This window comes from Mus musculus, chromosome 6 (assembly GCF_000001635.26).
Source record: "Mus musculus strain C57BL/6J chromosome 6, GRCm38.p6 C57BL/6J".
Taxonomy (NCBI): Eukaryota; Metazoa; Chordata; class Mammalia; order Rodentia; family Muridae; genus Mus; species Mus musculus.
This window is the reverse complement of record NC_000072.6, coordinates 122,921,562-122,937,002: the sequence shown is the minus strand read 5'-3', so window position 1 is coordinate 122,937,002 and position 15,441 is coordinate 122,921,562. Positions and strand designations below refer to the sequence as shown.

The following is a 15,441-nucleotide window of genomic DNA, read 5'->3' as shown; positions in this document are numbered from 1 at the left end:
CCCCTTCACCAAAACATCTACTGCCCTGGGACCACAGACTCCAGGTGACAGGTGGCTGGGTTACTGAGATGGGCTCAGGTGATGGAAAGCCTCCTGGCTCCTGGGTCCTTGCCTCAGAGAACACAAACATTTCTTCTCTGGCCTATAGGGAACCTTCCCTGCCCTGGCATTGTGGGAATTCTATGGGAATGGCTGGGTTAAAAGAGTTCGCTGTTGCCCCAGTGTGGCTTAAATTACAAACTGCACGTGGCTCTTCACCTGCCACCTCTGCTCCACTTCCTGAACCAAAAGTGAGGCGTGTTTTCCATTAATTGGACAGCCTGCAGTCCCCTCCGGGCACTCAAGACCCAGAGGGGGGCGGGTCATGACACCAAGGGGTGTTCAAATACATTAGAAACTGTTCAAATTTGTAGAACTAGAAAGTGATGTGAGTGTGTTTTGCTGTTTTGCAGCAAAAAAAGTTCGAAAAGTGTAATGCAATTAAAAACTTGTTCAGTTGTGGGTTGCTGATACCTGCTACGCTCTCCGGTCAAGTCAACTGGACAAGCCGAAAGGCTTAAAAGTCACTCATAATTCCACATTCCTCTGTGGCCATCACTGGAAAGAGAGGCCCATTGGACACGCAAACTTTATATGCCCCAGTACAGGGGAACGCCAGGGCCAAAAAAGGGGAGTGGGTGGGTAGGGGAGTGAGGGTGGGTGGCTATGGGGGACTTTTGGTATAGCATTGGAAATGTAAATGAGCTAAATACCTAATAAAAAATGGGAAAAAAAAGTCACTCATGAGGCAAAAGAGTTTCAAGGAAGCTCTCCTCCTGGAGTCTAGTGTTCTCTACCCATACATTAATTTTTCATTCCCGAGTTCCATTAACGCGCTAGTCTAGAGTATGGATCCACGTGCTCTCTTTCAGTATTTTCCTATTATAAGTGCTCTGACATGGCTAAAGCCTTCAGCCAGTGTTCCAACAGTCCAAGGGCGCCCTTGACCAAGATCAAGGGTTTAGAATTCAGCAAGACTGTAAAAGCTAAGTCACTCCCTTACACAGGAATTTACCATCGCTTAGGAAGAAGGAAGTTTCAGACCAAAGGAGAAACCAGAATAGATACTATAGCAGAGTTACACCCATACACACGTATTTACAATGGCCTAAGGGGAAGGTGGACTATACAAGAGACTAAAATAGGAACTATGGCAAGGACGCGAAGCCCTTGACCCTGGCTTCTAAGATTAGTGAATTTTAGGTGGAACCCTTGTTGATCCCAGCTGTTATCAATGTATTCTATCCTGGGTGGTTCTCGTTAGACCTTTTGTGTTTGCATTCCTCTGTTTTATGTAAGATTCCGGTTACCTCAATTGTACCTTGCGAATATGTCACCCAACTTCCTTATTGTCCTCTGCATAAAAAGTCTGATGCTCGAGTTGTAACATTACATTCAGATTCCACACAAACTCTCCTGCGTGTGTGTCTGTCTGTCATTCATCCACGCTTTGCCCACCCGCGTCGAGAGACCCCGTTCCACGCAGACATAGGCAGATACCCAACCCCTCAGGCTTAAAGTAACAGCTGAGTTAGTGTTTCTTACAGGACTGTGGATTTAGGCTCACCAGGGTAGTTTTTACTTTAATATTACTCTCTGTGTAAACACAGACCTTATTTAATTTTGTGACATACCTGTTTACTTAAAGGTGCTCTGGGGAAAATTAAAAAGACAGTGAAATGTGTCCAGCACAGAATACTAGGGCAGTGTGGAGTGGTGTTCCACACACCTTTAATCCTGGGACTCAGGAGGGAGATCTCTGAGTTTGAGGCTAGCCTTGTCTACAGAGCCAATTCCAGGACAGCTAAGACTACACAGAGAAACCCTGTCTTGGAAAAAAAAATTGTAAGTCCTTTACCCCACCCCGGAATTATTGTGTAAATTCTTCTCTGGGAAGTGAACATGCAAATCTGACAACACACGAAACCGAAACCTGCATAAAAATGACTTGAATTTGGGTATGGTCAGGAAATAAGTGGCTAGTGAGAGACTTGGTTGCAGCAGCTCTGGAGGTCACATAGTGATGGGCATGTGTGGATAAAGTATGTGTGAGATCTTTACAAGTAAATTTCACAGGAAGAAATACAACAGCAATCTCAAGGAGCTGGGTGTCAGGAGAAATAATACGGTTATGATGGTAAACTGAAAATTTCAGATTAAAGATAAGTTTCAGAGATCCAAAGTGCATTGATCGTGGTGACAACAGTCAATGATATTATAGTGTGTATATGAAGTTGTTTAGGAAGACCTTAAGCGCCCTTAAATACACAAACGCAAGTAAATGGCCGCTGTCTTCAGTTACTGTGTTAAGTAACCTATAATCATTTCCTAGTTTACACACACATCAGATCACCACAGAGGGCACAAACGTTTATTTGTTGGTTCTACATCAGCAAAACCAAAGAGAGAAGACAAACAGCAGACGGAGGGCAGAACCACATCATCCAATCAGTGACTTAAAACCTCTGCAGACAGACAGGCGTGAGGAGAGAGATGCATGTGCTTTCTGTGTGTGCACTAAGGGGTCCCTAGCATAGCATCTGGTGTGGAGAAAAGACTTTCTTTATGAATGAGGAAATGAATGAACGTGTACAAAGGTGAGCTGATGCTCTCATAAATGGAAGGACCGGTTCCTTACCTATCTAAAATTCTGCAGACATCTCTTACACATAATTTACTAAGAAGCTGACTGGTGGTGGTAGTGCATGTCCTTAATTCCAGCACTCAGGAAAATAAAGGCAAGAGGATCTCTGTGAGTTTGAGGTCAGGCTTGTCTATATAGTGAGTTCTAGGACAGCCAGAGGTACATAGTGAAACCCTGTCTCCAAAGAAACGGGGTAGGGGTTGGGGAGAGAGGAAGGCAAGGGGAAGGGAGGGAGGGAGGGGAGGAGAGAAGAGAAATCTAAGAATCTGGCTTTCTGATACAATTCCAAGTCCCTGTTTGATTCCTAAGAGGATCAAATGAAGAACTTCCTAGCTGTCTCTATAATTACAGCTTCCATTCCAATCACATCATGAGTCTGTAGAGAATGCTTCGTTCATACATAGAGCTGCCTCATCTCACAAATCAACCTATGATCACCATCACAAGGGGCGACACTCCAGCCCCATCCTTTAACGTTTGGATGATAACTTAGCACAACACAAAATTCAGTGTTGCCACTGGGTTCATCTGAGTGCCAGGATCTGAAAGAGAAAAAGATGAAGGTGATTCTCACAGTGATGCTTTGAAAAGGGATAGAGGCACTAACTAGCAGACTGCAAGCTGGGAGTGGACTTGTAGAAATCAAGGTCACTTATGTCCCAGTCACTCCTCCTCCACTACTCATGCAGTTTCTCCTCCACTTGAATCTCCAGCATTTCCCTTGAAAATGAGGCCACAGCAGACAATTATCACACCTTATTGTATTACATATTCACCAACATGCATCTCAAAGGCTCACCTCTATTTGATCATCCCTACATCCCGTCTAAGAATTTCTTATCCAATGACAATATTTCACATTGGTATCATGAGCCAATTATTTGATTTTTTTTAAATAACATTTTTATTTACTATTTGAAAGTATAATACAATATATTTTGATCATATTCTTTCGTGTTCTCAACTTCTTCTAGATCCTCCTCAAACTCTCTACTCACCCAACTTCTTTCTCATTCTTTAAAAAAAAAAGGGGGGGGGTCTATTTTATTCCTAAGCTTGGGACTGGCCCTGGAGTGTGGTTGATACACCCAGTAACACTCTATTGGAGAAAACTGATTTTCCTTCTTCGAGAAGCTATCAACTGGGAGTACCTTCTTGGTTAGGGTGCGACTTTGTGTCTACTTCCCTCCTCCATGCTGGGATTTTGTCTAGCTTAAGCTTATGCAGTTCCCGTGCATGCTGCCTTAGTCTCGGTGCTTCTGCCCTTTGGAGTGGAATGACTTAGAACCTAAGGTACTAATTACAATATGCAGATCTCTTACTTATATACCTTGAGCAAGTAATTGAATTTCTGATATTCTCAGTACCCTATCTTAAGATTTGGGAATACAGTTACCATCACCATATATTTCATTCTCTAGATAGAAAAACCAAGATAATAATGCACTAAAAAGTAAGTTTTAAATATATATATATATATGTATATATATATATAAAACATAAATAAGCCTATCAGAACTAGGATGCTTTGATTTTGAGAAATATCACCTTTTAATAATCAACTATGATTGTAGCAAGAATTTTTTTTATCAAGATATAAACAGATCTAGGTAACAGAAAAATTACCTAGATCTGAGGGCCTTGGTAGGATAATCCTGAATCAATTACTAAGATTCTTCAAATTCAATGTCCTCATCTCTAAAAGAGAAAATGGTAACGTCTCCCTCACAATATGTGATTAAACACACTAACAAGCCAGGCCATGGTGGTGTACATCCTTGATCCCAGTTCTTGGGAGGCAGAGGTAGGAGGATCTCTGAGTTTGAGGCCAGCCTGGTCTACAGAGTGAGATCCAGGGCAGCCAGGGCTACAAAATAATACATGCATACATATATACTTACTTACTTACTTACTTACTTACTTACTTACATAAAACAAAAATAAAATTATTGAGCCTAGTACAAAGCAACTAAAACAAGAGTAAGCTAGTTCAGTCCTATAATCCAACACATTAAACTCCCTGCATGACACAGGATTCCTCAGCTCTAGACTTACGTGGCATTTTGATCATATGGTGTCTGATCAACCCACTGCCATTGTCCATGGCCCTTTGGATCTGACAGCCCCACATAATAAGCAGCACGAGGGTTCAGAGTGTTGGTGATGAAATCCTAAAGGGAAAAAAAGAAAGAGAACTCAGCTTGGATTGAGTAGGTTGGTTAGTGAGATTGCTTGCTTGCTTGCTTGCTTGTTGAGCTATTGGAAATTGAAGGCTACTGAGAGAGGGACAGTCAGCTTCAAGGATACAGCTCCCTGATATTCCATCCATGTTCCCAAAGATGGACTTACAATTATGTACATAGTGGCAACAGCAAAAGGATTCAATGGATTTAAAATAATTTTAAGAACATATTGTGTTCTTAAAGGAGGGAGTAGAGGTTGGGAAATAGAGGATAAGTTTGAAAGGAAGGGAGTGGGAGGGCTTGATCAAATATTTTATACATCTATATGTCAAACAATAAAATACTTTATTTAATTCTTTACTTCTTTCAGGTATAGAAATGTGTGAGGATAGCATGGTCATTGACACAGATTTACAAAATAGAATGAGCAAATCAGAGTTGCTAGCATGCCAGTGTTTTTAAACATGTTCTTTAAATCTATATTAATATATGATGAATACAGGTACAGGGTAATATTTCATCTGAGTTCTTTATGACTACACAAATATAAGAAGAAAATTACAGGGCTGGTGAGATGGCTCAGTGGGTAAGAGCACCCGACTGCTCTTCCGAAGGTCCGAAGTTCAAATCCCAGCAACCACATGGTGGCTCACAACCATCCAAAATGAGATCTGACTCCCTCTTCTGGAGTGTCTGAAGACAGCTACAGTGTACTTATATATAATAAAATTAAATAAATCTTTAAAAAAAAAAAGAAAATGACAGTATGTAAAATCTGTCACTTGAGGAGCCCACTCACATTACATATGAAAGCAATCTCTATCCTCCATTCTAAAGAACTGCTAGCTGAGCGATGCTTCCTTCCGTCACTAAGAGTTGGGATTCCTCAAAGCTGCACCTGGGAGAAAATCTTCAGATGTCATCGTTTTCTTTCCTAGGCTTTAAAGATTCTTTAATCTCATTCCTGACTGGCTTTTCAGAATTTAACTTTGTTTCCTATTCAGCTTTGAAGGCCTCTCTGGTGTGCAGTTAATGTGAAACATTAGCATATCAAAATCACAAACTGGCATTTCAGGCAGAACATGTTATCCTTTAACCTTGGTGAGTTGAACCTTTATGATGGCACAGTCTTGTAGGGTTGTTTAGTTCCATTGAAGTGGGACCAAGGTGTAGAAGGCAAATGTTAAAGCAACCGTTCCTGCCTATCTGATGGAAAGCTTTCTGCCACAGCACACACATCAACTCCCTCTTAGTAGAAACAGGCAGACAGCATGCCAGGCCCAGGTCCCACTCTCTCTCAGGATGCACCTGCTCTTCCTGGCTCTGGATCACCAGCAGATGAGCACCCCTGAGGGAGCACTTCTCTTCACTCTTACTCCAGGATGCAGTGTCACGGGAAGTGAAGTAGCAGTGGGAATCAAATGGCTTCCAATTCTTTGGACAACAGCTCCAGACTTTGTCTTTATTGGAAGAAGGAGATGTAAATACAAAGCACAGTATTTAAATAAGCATAACACAAAAATAATACCAAGGACTAGGAAGAAAGTAACTCATCATATCAAGAACCAGAAGGTTTTCAAACTTAAAAAAAAAAGAAAAGAAAAGAAAGAGTAATAGATAGCAAGAAGCAAGATAAACACCCCTCCAAGATAAACACACCTGCAAGATATACACTCCTCCAAGGTAAACACCCCTCAATATATATATTGTTGAAGAATATTTATTAAAGCAGAAAGATAACAATAATGTTAGAATTTTCTGAACAAGCTTTAAAGCACCCATGATAAAAGTGCTTCAGTGAGCATGATAACCTACAAGGAGCAATCGTGGCATGAATACCTTAGTGGTAAACAACACCCCTCTAATTGGACTTAAGATCCACTCAACAAGAGGGAAATCATGTCTGGTACTAGAAATCTAAATAACTATCCAGGGTTAGTAAAGTCACAGATCTTGGAGAAGATCCTACAACTAACACCTTATTAAACCAGCACAATCCCTAACTTCACTCTAAATATTTATCCTCATACCCACATATAAGTGTAGGCCTCACTCCTCATCAAGGAAACTTCCCTAAGCAACACTAACAGATCATTACAGAAAACCACAACCAATCAAAATGCAGAGTTATGGAGCCCATTCCCAAGAAAACAATTCCAGCACCTAAGGCTCAGGGGTCCTTTCGATAAGAGAGGGTGGAACGAGTGTAAGGCTGAGAGGAACAGGGAGTTTACTACGGGATTGTGTCTCCTAGAAATGTCAGAACTACACCTGTAAAGTCTCACCAGCACGACTGCCCACGCATGAGCTGAACAAGGACGACATTAGACCAGCTAACCTGGGGTGTGAGGCATGGAGTCTCCAAGGACTCAACCCACACAAAGAATTATAGGCAACTAAGGAATACTAAGAGTGGGTGAAACAGACTTCCTCAGGGAAGAGTATACCCACTGGTTCTCTAATACCAAAGGGTCAGCCCTGAAAACAAGCATACAATTAACATTATACATAATGAGCAGGTTGTACTTCAAGGGGAGCCTTTGGGAATATACAGAAAGGCAGACAGGCAGACAGACAATATACATATGTAACAACAAATTAATAAAGAAAGAGGCCATGAATTTGAGAGAGCACAGGGAGGGCTTGGAGGGAGGAAAGAAGAAAATTAAGTAATTATATTATAATCTCAAAAAATAAAAGAAATAACTTTAAGTGGTTCAATGAGAAGAGAGAAGAGACAGACATCTTGGGAAAAAATAAAAGCCAGAAAAGATGCAGATGTCAATAAGAATCAAAATGGATTTTTTTTTTACTTGAAAAATGCAGAGGACTCACCTAATGGTGCAGAGACTTGATCTACAAGAGTGGGGGGATACTGGTGGGGTGGGGGAGTCACACTCTCAGAGGTGAAGGGGGGTGGGAGGAGTAGCCCTGGGAGGGGGGACTTGGAGGGGAAAGCATATGGGATGTAAGTACATAAATAAATGTTTTAAAATCTGTATTAAAAAATGCAATAACCTTTTCCATTTACAATAGATGGCACTGATAGCAGAATGGAGGGGGCAGAGAAATCAATGAATTGTCAAATAGAATAATAAAAAAAACAACTTAACAAAAATGAAATACACAGATAAAAGAACCCCACCCTCATATTATGATCCCAAATGTGTATAAAGCAGATAACACAGGACCAAGATATAAGAAGTGTAAACTGACACATGGGCAAAGAGAAATGAGGCACTCCAGGGCAGAGAAAACCACTCAGAAAAACAGGAAGAGTGTAAAAGGGCATTTCCCAACATGCTGAAAACAATTCATAAGTAGGTAAATAAGACAAAACAAAAAAAAATCTTAGAACTCCTGGATACACTTCTAAATAACTATATCTCAAACATCAAGGTCTATTTTTACAATATATAAACTTGGCTGGGGATGTAGCTGAGTTAGGACATTCACCTAATGAGCAAGAAGCCCTGGGTTCCATACACAGCACATCATAAACCCCAATGTGATGGTGAACACGTGCAATCACAGGACTAGGAAGGTAGAGGCAGGAGGATCCAAAGTTTATGCCATCTTCAGCTTGAGACCAGCCTAGGCTGCATGGATCTCTTATCTCAACATAAAATGGAACTGAACAAAAATGAAAATACGATATGTCAAAACTTGTAGTACACTATTCTTCAAAGAAAGGATCCGGGGTTACACAGGCTGAGAGGAGGCTGAGGGAAGAGTCTATCCATCGTGAGTCTAGGATAGAGCCTTTTTAAATCCCAGGAGGAAGGAAACAGAGCATTGAAAGTGTAATGTCGAAGGGGGAGAAAGACCAACAAGATGTGTATCAAATTATAATATAAAATAAATGTTCTTGGGTACATGTAGACACCACTGACTGAGCATAGTAATGATGGGTAGAAAAGATGAATCTCATATGCATAAGAATTGCAAAATATTGCGTTGCTAGGTCTAATGGCTAACAGTCCACTTCTGAGGATGCTGCCCTGGAAATGCTTGTGTAGGGTGCTTACACTCAATGTTTGACAAACGAATTCCAGGCATATTAAGTTTTACCTTCTACAGACGAGTGGTTTTTTACACAATGCAATCTTGCGTGATTCAGTCGTTCTAGAGTATATTTTTCTTCAAGGAGATCAGAATACATTTGAAATAAAACTGGAGGGAAAAAAAGGATAAATGATACTCATTTTCCTGGTAGAGTTATAATTTTACTCGTTGCTCATTTCTTCCCCTCTACTCCCATCAGCCACACCTTTTTTTGTTGTTGTTACTTGTTTCTTTGAGGCAGTGTCTAGCTGTGTAACCCAGACTAGACTCACACAATTTCCTGCCTCCCTATCCAGAGAACTTGGAGACATGAGCCTTCACACCTGGCTCTTAGTCAGTGAATCAAGACTGTCATGTTAATTCCAACTTGAAAACTAACTCACAGACACAAATTGGGCAGATAGGGAACTGGGGGGGGGGTGGATGTGGGAGGAATTAGGGGAAAGAATGTGAATGAATGTGATTAGAATACATTGTATGAAATCCTCAATTAATAGAAATATATTTTAAAAATAAAAAAAGAAGGAAATGTACATGTCTGTGCTTTGTAATGGACATGCTTTGTCTTGTTTTGTTCTGTTCTGGTTTTTAACTAACTGATCTGTCCCTTTAGAACTGGTGGCTTTTCTCTTTCCCGTTGTGTCCTATATGCTCCTTGACCCACCACATGCTGGCTTTTGCTTCTCTTTCACTGAAACCATCCTGGCACGATGGTGCCTACCTATAATCCAAAAGCGGGGGAGGTGGAGACAGGAGGATTGCCAACTCCAAGCCAGCTTGAACTAGGTATCCGTCTAAGTCTTTTTCAGCCCCAGCCTGCCTCCCAGGTGTACCCGGTTCAAGTAGGCCGCAGGCTGGCTTGCAACAAAGTTAAAATCCAGTCTGAGCTACAAAGCGGGACAGTGATTTTTAAAAAAATCATTGAAATAGATTATCAATAACATTCAGAGCACCTGTTGTCTGCCTTGATCTTGGACTTGACCACCATTTCTTCCCTCTCAGCTCACAGGACACTGCAGTTTGTCCTGGCCTGTCTTGCCGTCACTTCTTATTGTCTTTCACAATCTCTCCCTCCATCCACCCCTCTAGAAATGCAACACTCCTCACCTCCCAGTCACTGTCCTTCCTTCTCACACTAAACACTCTTTCCAAGGGACTGGCATAATTCCCATGCTCTCACCTGCTGCCTGAATGTGAAGGACTGGAAACCCTCAGATCTTCCCTCCTGAAGTTGGAAATTTGCAAACCTCCCTCACTCACGTGCTCACTAAACATGACAGTTGAGGATAAACTCAACACGCTCAAAATCCAAATCAACATCTGCTGTCCTCACCTGGTTTTGTCCACCCGCGTGACCACATCACAGCCAAGTCTGCCAAGTCCAGGTGTTGGAGTGGCTTCACTTCTCTGGTCCCTTCATCCCCAGATCTTGATGTTCATCAAGCCTCCCCACCCCCACCCCCCAGGCTCTGTCTCCTTTACCATCCTTCACAGACACTATCCTTGGGTCAGTCTCTGCTGGGTGTTGGTTTGCTTTCTAGCTTTTCTATTGACCTCTAGTTTCTCTATTCCATTTACATGCCGGTCTGACAATGCACTTCTGCGGGTCTAATTTGACCATTTCCATTCCCTGCCTAAAATTCATCAGTGGCTCCTCCTGACTGTGACACACTATAAAAAATGCTAATGATTTCTAATATTCCTATATCCATGCTGGCTACTTCCAAATTGAGACTCAGAGAGGCATGACTGACTCTCATCCTCTGTCTCGTGCTCCAGGATGTTCGGTGAACAAAGATGGGCTATCCTGATGAACGGGAGAACTGTGGCCATATTGCTCCTGTAATCCCAGGTGACAGTCTCTTCCTTGGAAGCTATGTTGCATGTGGCTGGCCACACACATGTGAATGGCTGAGTTCCAAGGGTTTCAGGAGCCTCCTAGCTGATGTCAATATAATCTGCCAAGCCACAGAAACATGAAACAAACAAATAGCGGTCTTAATCTATAAAACTTTAGAGCTGCTTGTTAAGAAGCAAAAGATACTTAGAAGAATGTCTAGTGGAAAAATGCAAACCCTTTTTTGTTTTGAAGACAAGGTCTTACAGCATAGCCAGGCTGGCTTTGAACATACTATGTAGCCCAGGATGGCCTAGAATTTGCAAACCTCCTGCCTCAGTTTCCCAAGTGCTAAGATTATAGGCATACAACACCATGCCCAGCCCAGACATTTTTTTGGTGCTAACACAGCACTTTCCCCATTCTGAGTCCTGTTTGTGTCTACTGCCTATGACCTCATTGCTTCATCACTTGGCACTGTGTATTCCAAACAAGCTAGCTTACTCTTTCCTATCTTATACTTCTGGGCCACTGCTGGCCCACACAGGCCTAGACATCACCTCCTCCAACCCTGCCTCAGCCCCCTGTGCTCACACACCCTGCCTGGGCAATACTTCCAATACAATTTTGTAGTGTCACTTCTCTTGCCCACTCTCTAAACACTTTAAGAGCAGGGTGATTGTTCTCTCTAGACCCTCCAACACACTGTCCAACACACAGTAGATGGATATCACTAATTATTGAAGGGAAAGATAAAATATACAAAAATATACTAATTTTACACTATTATTTTTAGACAAGTAGGCACCATGTAGCCCTGGCTGGCCTGAAACTAGAGATCTACCTGCCTCTGCCTCCTGAGTGCTAGGATTAAATTAAAGGCATATGCCAGCATGCCTGGCCTTGCCTTTAAATTTTCTAATAAATTCAGAAAGCTAACCTTATATAAAAATCCTCTATTTGTTAAATTAGCTTAGATCTCACATAGTCTGGAGCAGGAACAAAATATTTAGAAGGATTTCCACTGGAGCACTGTCCCTGGAATAGCCTGGTCCTTGTCTACTTACCCCCTTCTCATTCCAAAAGATGAGCATCTGTGTATCCAATGGGGCTGGCTTCTAAATGCTACCGAGGAGACACAGATCCATCCTCGGTACTAGAATCCAATGTAGATACCCTAGTATGTCACTTTGTGACACCAACAAACATGTATATGATTCTCTAGTGACAATAAATGATTTTTACAGGAAAGTCATTCTGTAATTAAAAATTCCCAAATGTCTTCCCAAAGAAAGTTTCTTTTCCAGATTTCTTGGGGAAACCACTGATAAATTACCTGTTTCTAATGGATGTCTCTCTTTGTGCCAGACAGACATTGCTTACTTATTCGGTTGGCATACTTACTGATCAGAGCAACAGAGAATAAGATTGCCAACAGCAGGAAAAATATCCACAAGGCAAGAAGCAGCCTGGGAAAGCCAGGGTTACTTTTGTGAATAGTGGTCTTCTTTGGGAGAGCTAGAGGAAAAAATAAACTAATTAAATCAGTAATGAATTCTACCGTTTCCTCTTCCTTATCTTCTCCCTTTTCTGCCATAATATATCAATAGTACAGACTCTTGTAGTATACTTGGTATTCTATTTACTTGACAATATATTGCAACTTTAAGAAATTAGTTTGTATTTGGGGGACAATTTTATCTTGAAGGAGAGTTTGAGTGTCCCTTTCTCCACCCATACTGGAGAAAGAAAGCAGAACCTCACACATGCTGAATGCAAGCTCTGTTACTAGAGTTACTAGGGTCTATACTATTTCTGAGAGGTTGTTTTTTTTTTAACTATGTGATTATTTCAGCCAAACAGTGGATGGAGCTTGAGGACTCTTATAGAAGACTAGGAGGAAGGATTGTGGACTCCAAAGGGTATAAGAACTCCACAAGAAGACCAACAGAGTCAACTAACCTGGACCTTTGGGGCTCTCAGAGTCTGAACACCAACCAAAGAACATACACAGGCTGGGCCTCTCCGCTCATATGTAGTAGATATGCCACTTGACCTTCATGTGGGTCCCAAACAACTGGAGTGGGGGTTTATCCCAAAAGCTGTTGCCTGTATGTGGGATATATTCTTCTAGCTAGGCTGCCTTGTGTCTGGTCTTAGTGGGAGAGGAAGCACCTAGCCTTGCAGAGACTTAAAGTGTCAAGATGGGGAGAGGAGATATCCTGGGGGCTCTGATCCACTCAGAGAAAAAGGGGTGGGGGAGTGGGGAAGGACTGTAGGAGGGGATGACCAGGAGGCAAACAGTGAGTGGGATGTGAAGTGAATAAATAAAAAATAAAATAAAATAAAACTGTATAGGAAGGAAACAGTGATGTCCATTGGATAAACATGAAAGCACAACTTTCTATCACTGACAAGAACTCATTAATATTGGTATTTGAGAGACACGAGTGTGTGTGTGTGTGTGTGTGTGTGTGTGTGTGTGTGTGTGTGCCCTTTTATGGAGTTTTAAGGTGTACATGTGTGCACATTTCCCCATATGACTGACATATCACAATCACTTTGTTTGTTTGTTTGTTTGTTTGTTTGTTTGTTTGTTGGGTTTTTTTGGGGGGGTGGTTTCGTTCTTTTGCTTTTTTGGTTTTTTTTTTTTTTCGTTTTTTCGAGACAGGGTTTCTCTGTATAGCCCTGGCTGTCCTGGAACTCACTTTGTAGACCAGGCTGGCCTCGAACTCAGAAATCCACTGCCTCTGCCTCCCGAGTTCTGGAATTAAAGGCGTGTGCCACCACACCCGGCACAATCACTTATTTCTGCTCTGTTATTTTCTGGACATTTTTCTGTCACCATATTTTCTTCTTTAATGTTCTTTATTATGGCTACATAGAACTTTGTTGTATATTGAAATAATCTCCCAAACTGCCTCTAGCATTACTGTGAAGCATGCAAAACTGACTAAGTCTGTATAAGCATACTTCCCATGTTTCTGATATGGTCTAATGTCATCTTTTTAGCTGTCTCTTGATTAGAAACCATTTTCTGAGTTGACAGAGACTGAGGGGGGAAGAGGCATAAAAGAAAGGGAGAAAGAAGAAGAGAGTAGTGGGGAGGAAGAGGCAAATGTCACAGCTGCTTTCACACTTGGTGAACTTAGATGTGTGGTGTGTATGTGTGTGTGAATGTATTTGTGTATGTATGTGTGAGTGCTGGTGTGTATGTGTGTTTGTTTATGTGGGTGTGGGTATGTGTGCATGTATGTGTGAATGCATGTATTGTGTATGCTGGTGTGTGTGTATGCTTCTGTGTGTGTGTATGCATTTGTGTGGAGATATATGAGTGTGTTGGTGTGTGGGTGAGTATGCATTTATGTATGTGTGCACATGTATATTCGTGTGTGTGTGCATTTGTGTGAGGAGTGTGTGTGTGTGTGTATGTGTGTGTGTGTGTGTGTGTGCGTGCGCGCACATGTGTGTAGAAATAGATATGTGCCATGAAAGCAGAAGGGAGGAATATTTCAGAAAGAGGAAGGGATGATCAAGAGAGCAAGGAGAGAGAATGGGATAGGGTTAGGGATGTACACAAGGGATAGTGATGTCTGTATAAAATGCCAAAATGAATCAAATGGTTGGCTTACACGCTAGCTAAAAATTAAATAAAATTCTCTCAGAAATAGTATAGACCCTAGTAACTCTAGCAATAGAACTTATACTCAGCAAGGATGAGGCCCTGCTTCCTGTCCCCAGTATGGGTGGAGAAAGGGACACTGAAACTCCCCTTCAAGATAAAACTATCCCCCAAATATCAATATCTGAAAGTTATGACATGCTGGTAAGTAAACAGAAAACAAAGTAATAGATAACATTATTTTCACAGGTAAAGTATCGTTTTACATACATAAAAAACATGCAGTAGAACTCAAACTTTCTCTAAAGACAGTATCCTGAACTCATTTCTTTGCCCAGTACAAGGCAAAGCCTTTCAAAGCTACTTGACAGACAGTTGAACCTGCTGAATTATCTCCTGTCTCACACCACAGCCTCTGAGACAGCCAGCACCAACATCCCGCAGGCCTTGTTCGTAAACACCTTCTTTCATTTCACCATTAGCTTAGAACACCAGAAAATGATTCACTGTTCTGGGGGTGCAGGAAGGTTTACCTGAAGACGAGTCTGAGACGGTACATGAAGACGAGTCTGAGATGAGGCCTGAGGAAACAGGTTGATTTTTGAAGTTCACGTCAGTATAAATGTTTGGTAATGCCATATTGAGAAGAGACCTGCTTTCTTCAGAGAACCTGTGTCAGTCTTAATACACTTAATATAAACGAGAAATAAACATGGTAAGGATTAATCCAGCATCCAGGATAAGGTGCAGAGACACTTAATGGGCAAGTACCTCTGAGAGTACAGCATGAAAATTTAAAACCACAGGGTGGAACTCTCTGGGCCACAGAGGGCTGATCCCCACAACCAGAAAAAAAAAAAAAAAAAAAAAAAAACAGAATTGCAAGCTTCAAACGCATTTGTCATGGATATGCAAACACTGTGGACACTGTGGCCTGAACAGGGAAGAGGAAGAAAAGTGGCAAGGAAAGGAAAAAGAGGAACCAGGCATTAGAGAAGTTTCCCCTGAAACCGGTGCTCTCAGCACTCCACAGCAGAGTTTGGGCATTTCC

At 41.6% G+C, this 15,441-nt stretch overlaps 1 protein-coding gene across 1 annotated transcript; it reads right to left on the bottom strand.

Annotated features, from left to right (window-relative positions):
* Positions 1–2,383: 2,383 nt before the first annotated feature.
* Positions 2,384–15,155, bottom strand: Clec4a1 (C-type lectin domain family 4, member a1). Its single transcript, NM_199311.2, has 6 exons — positions 14,924–15,155; positions 12,173–12,286; positions 8,938–9,039; positions 6,175–6,326; positions 4,739–4,854; positions 2,384–3,225 (listed from the first exon to the last, which is right to left on the bottom strand). Exons 1-6 carry the CDS (start codon positions 15,027–15,029, stop codon positions 3,078–3,080), a joined length of 738 nt encoding a protein of 245 aa, NP_955015.1. The 5' UTR covers positions 15,030–15,155; the 3' UTR covers positions 2,384–3,077.
* Positions 15,156–15,441: the final 286 nt, after the last annotated feature.

What these genes read in the sequence shown, in the direction of transcription:
- Clec4a1 (NM_199311.2), bottom strand. Translation starts at nt 15,029, where the DNA reads ATGGCATTACCAAACATTTATACTGACGTGAACTTCAAAAATCAACCT. An exon ending in CGTCTCAGACTCGTCTTCAG is followed by an intron (nt 12,287 to 14,923) that starts GTAAACCTTCCT and finishes TTTTTCCTCTAG; the next exon opens with CTCTCCCAAAGAAGACCACT. An exon ending in TCCAGAGCCAGGAAGAGCAG is followed by an intron (nt 4,855 to 6,174) that starts GTGCATCCTGAG and finishes TTTTCCCTTTAG; the next exon opens with GATTTCATCACCAACACTCT.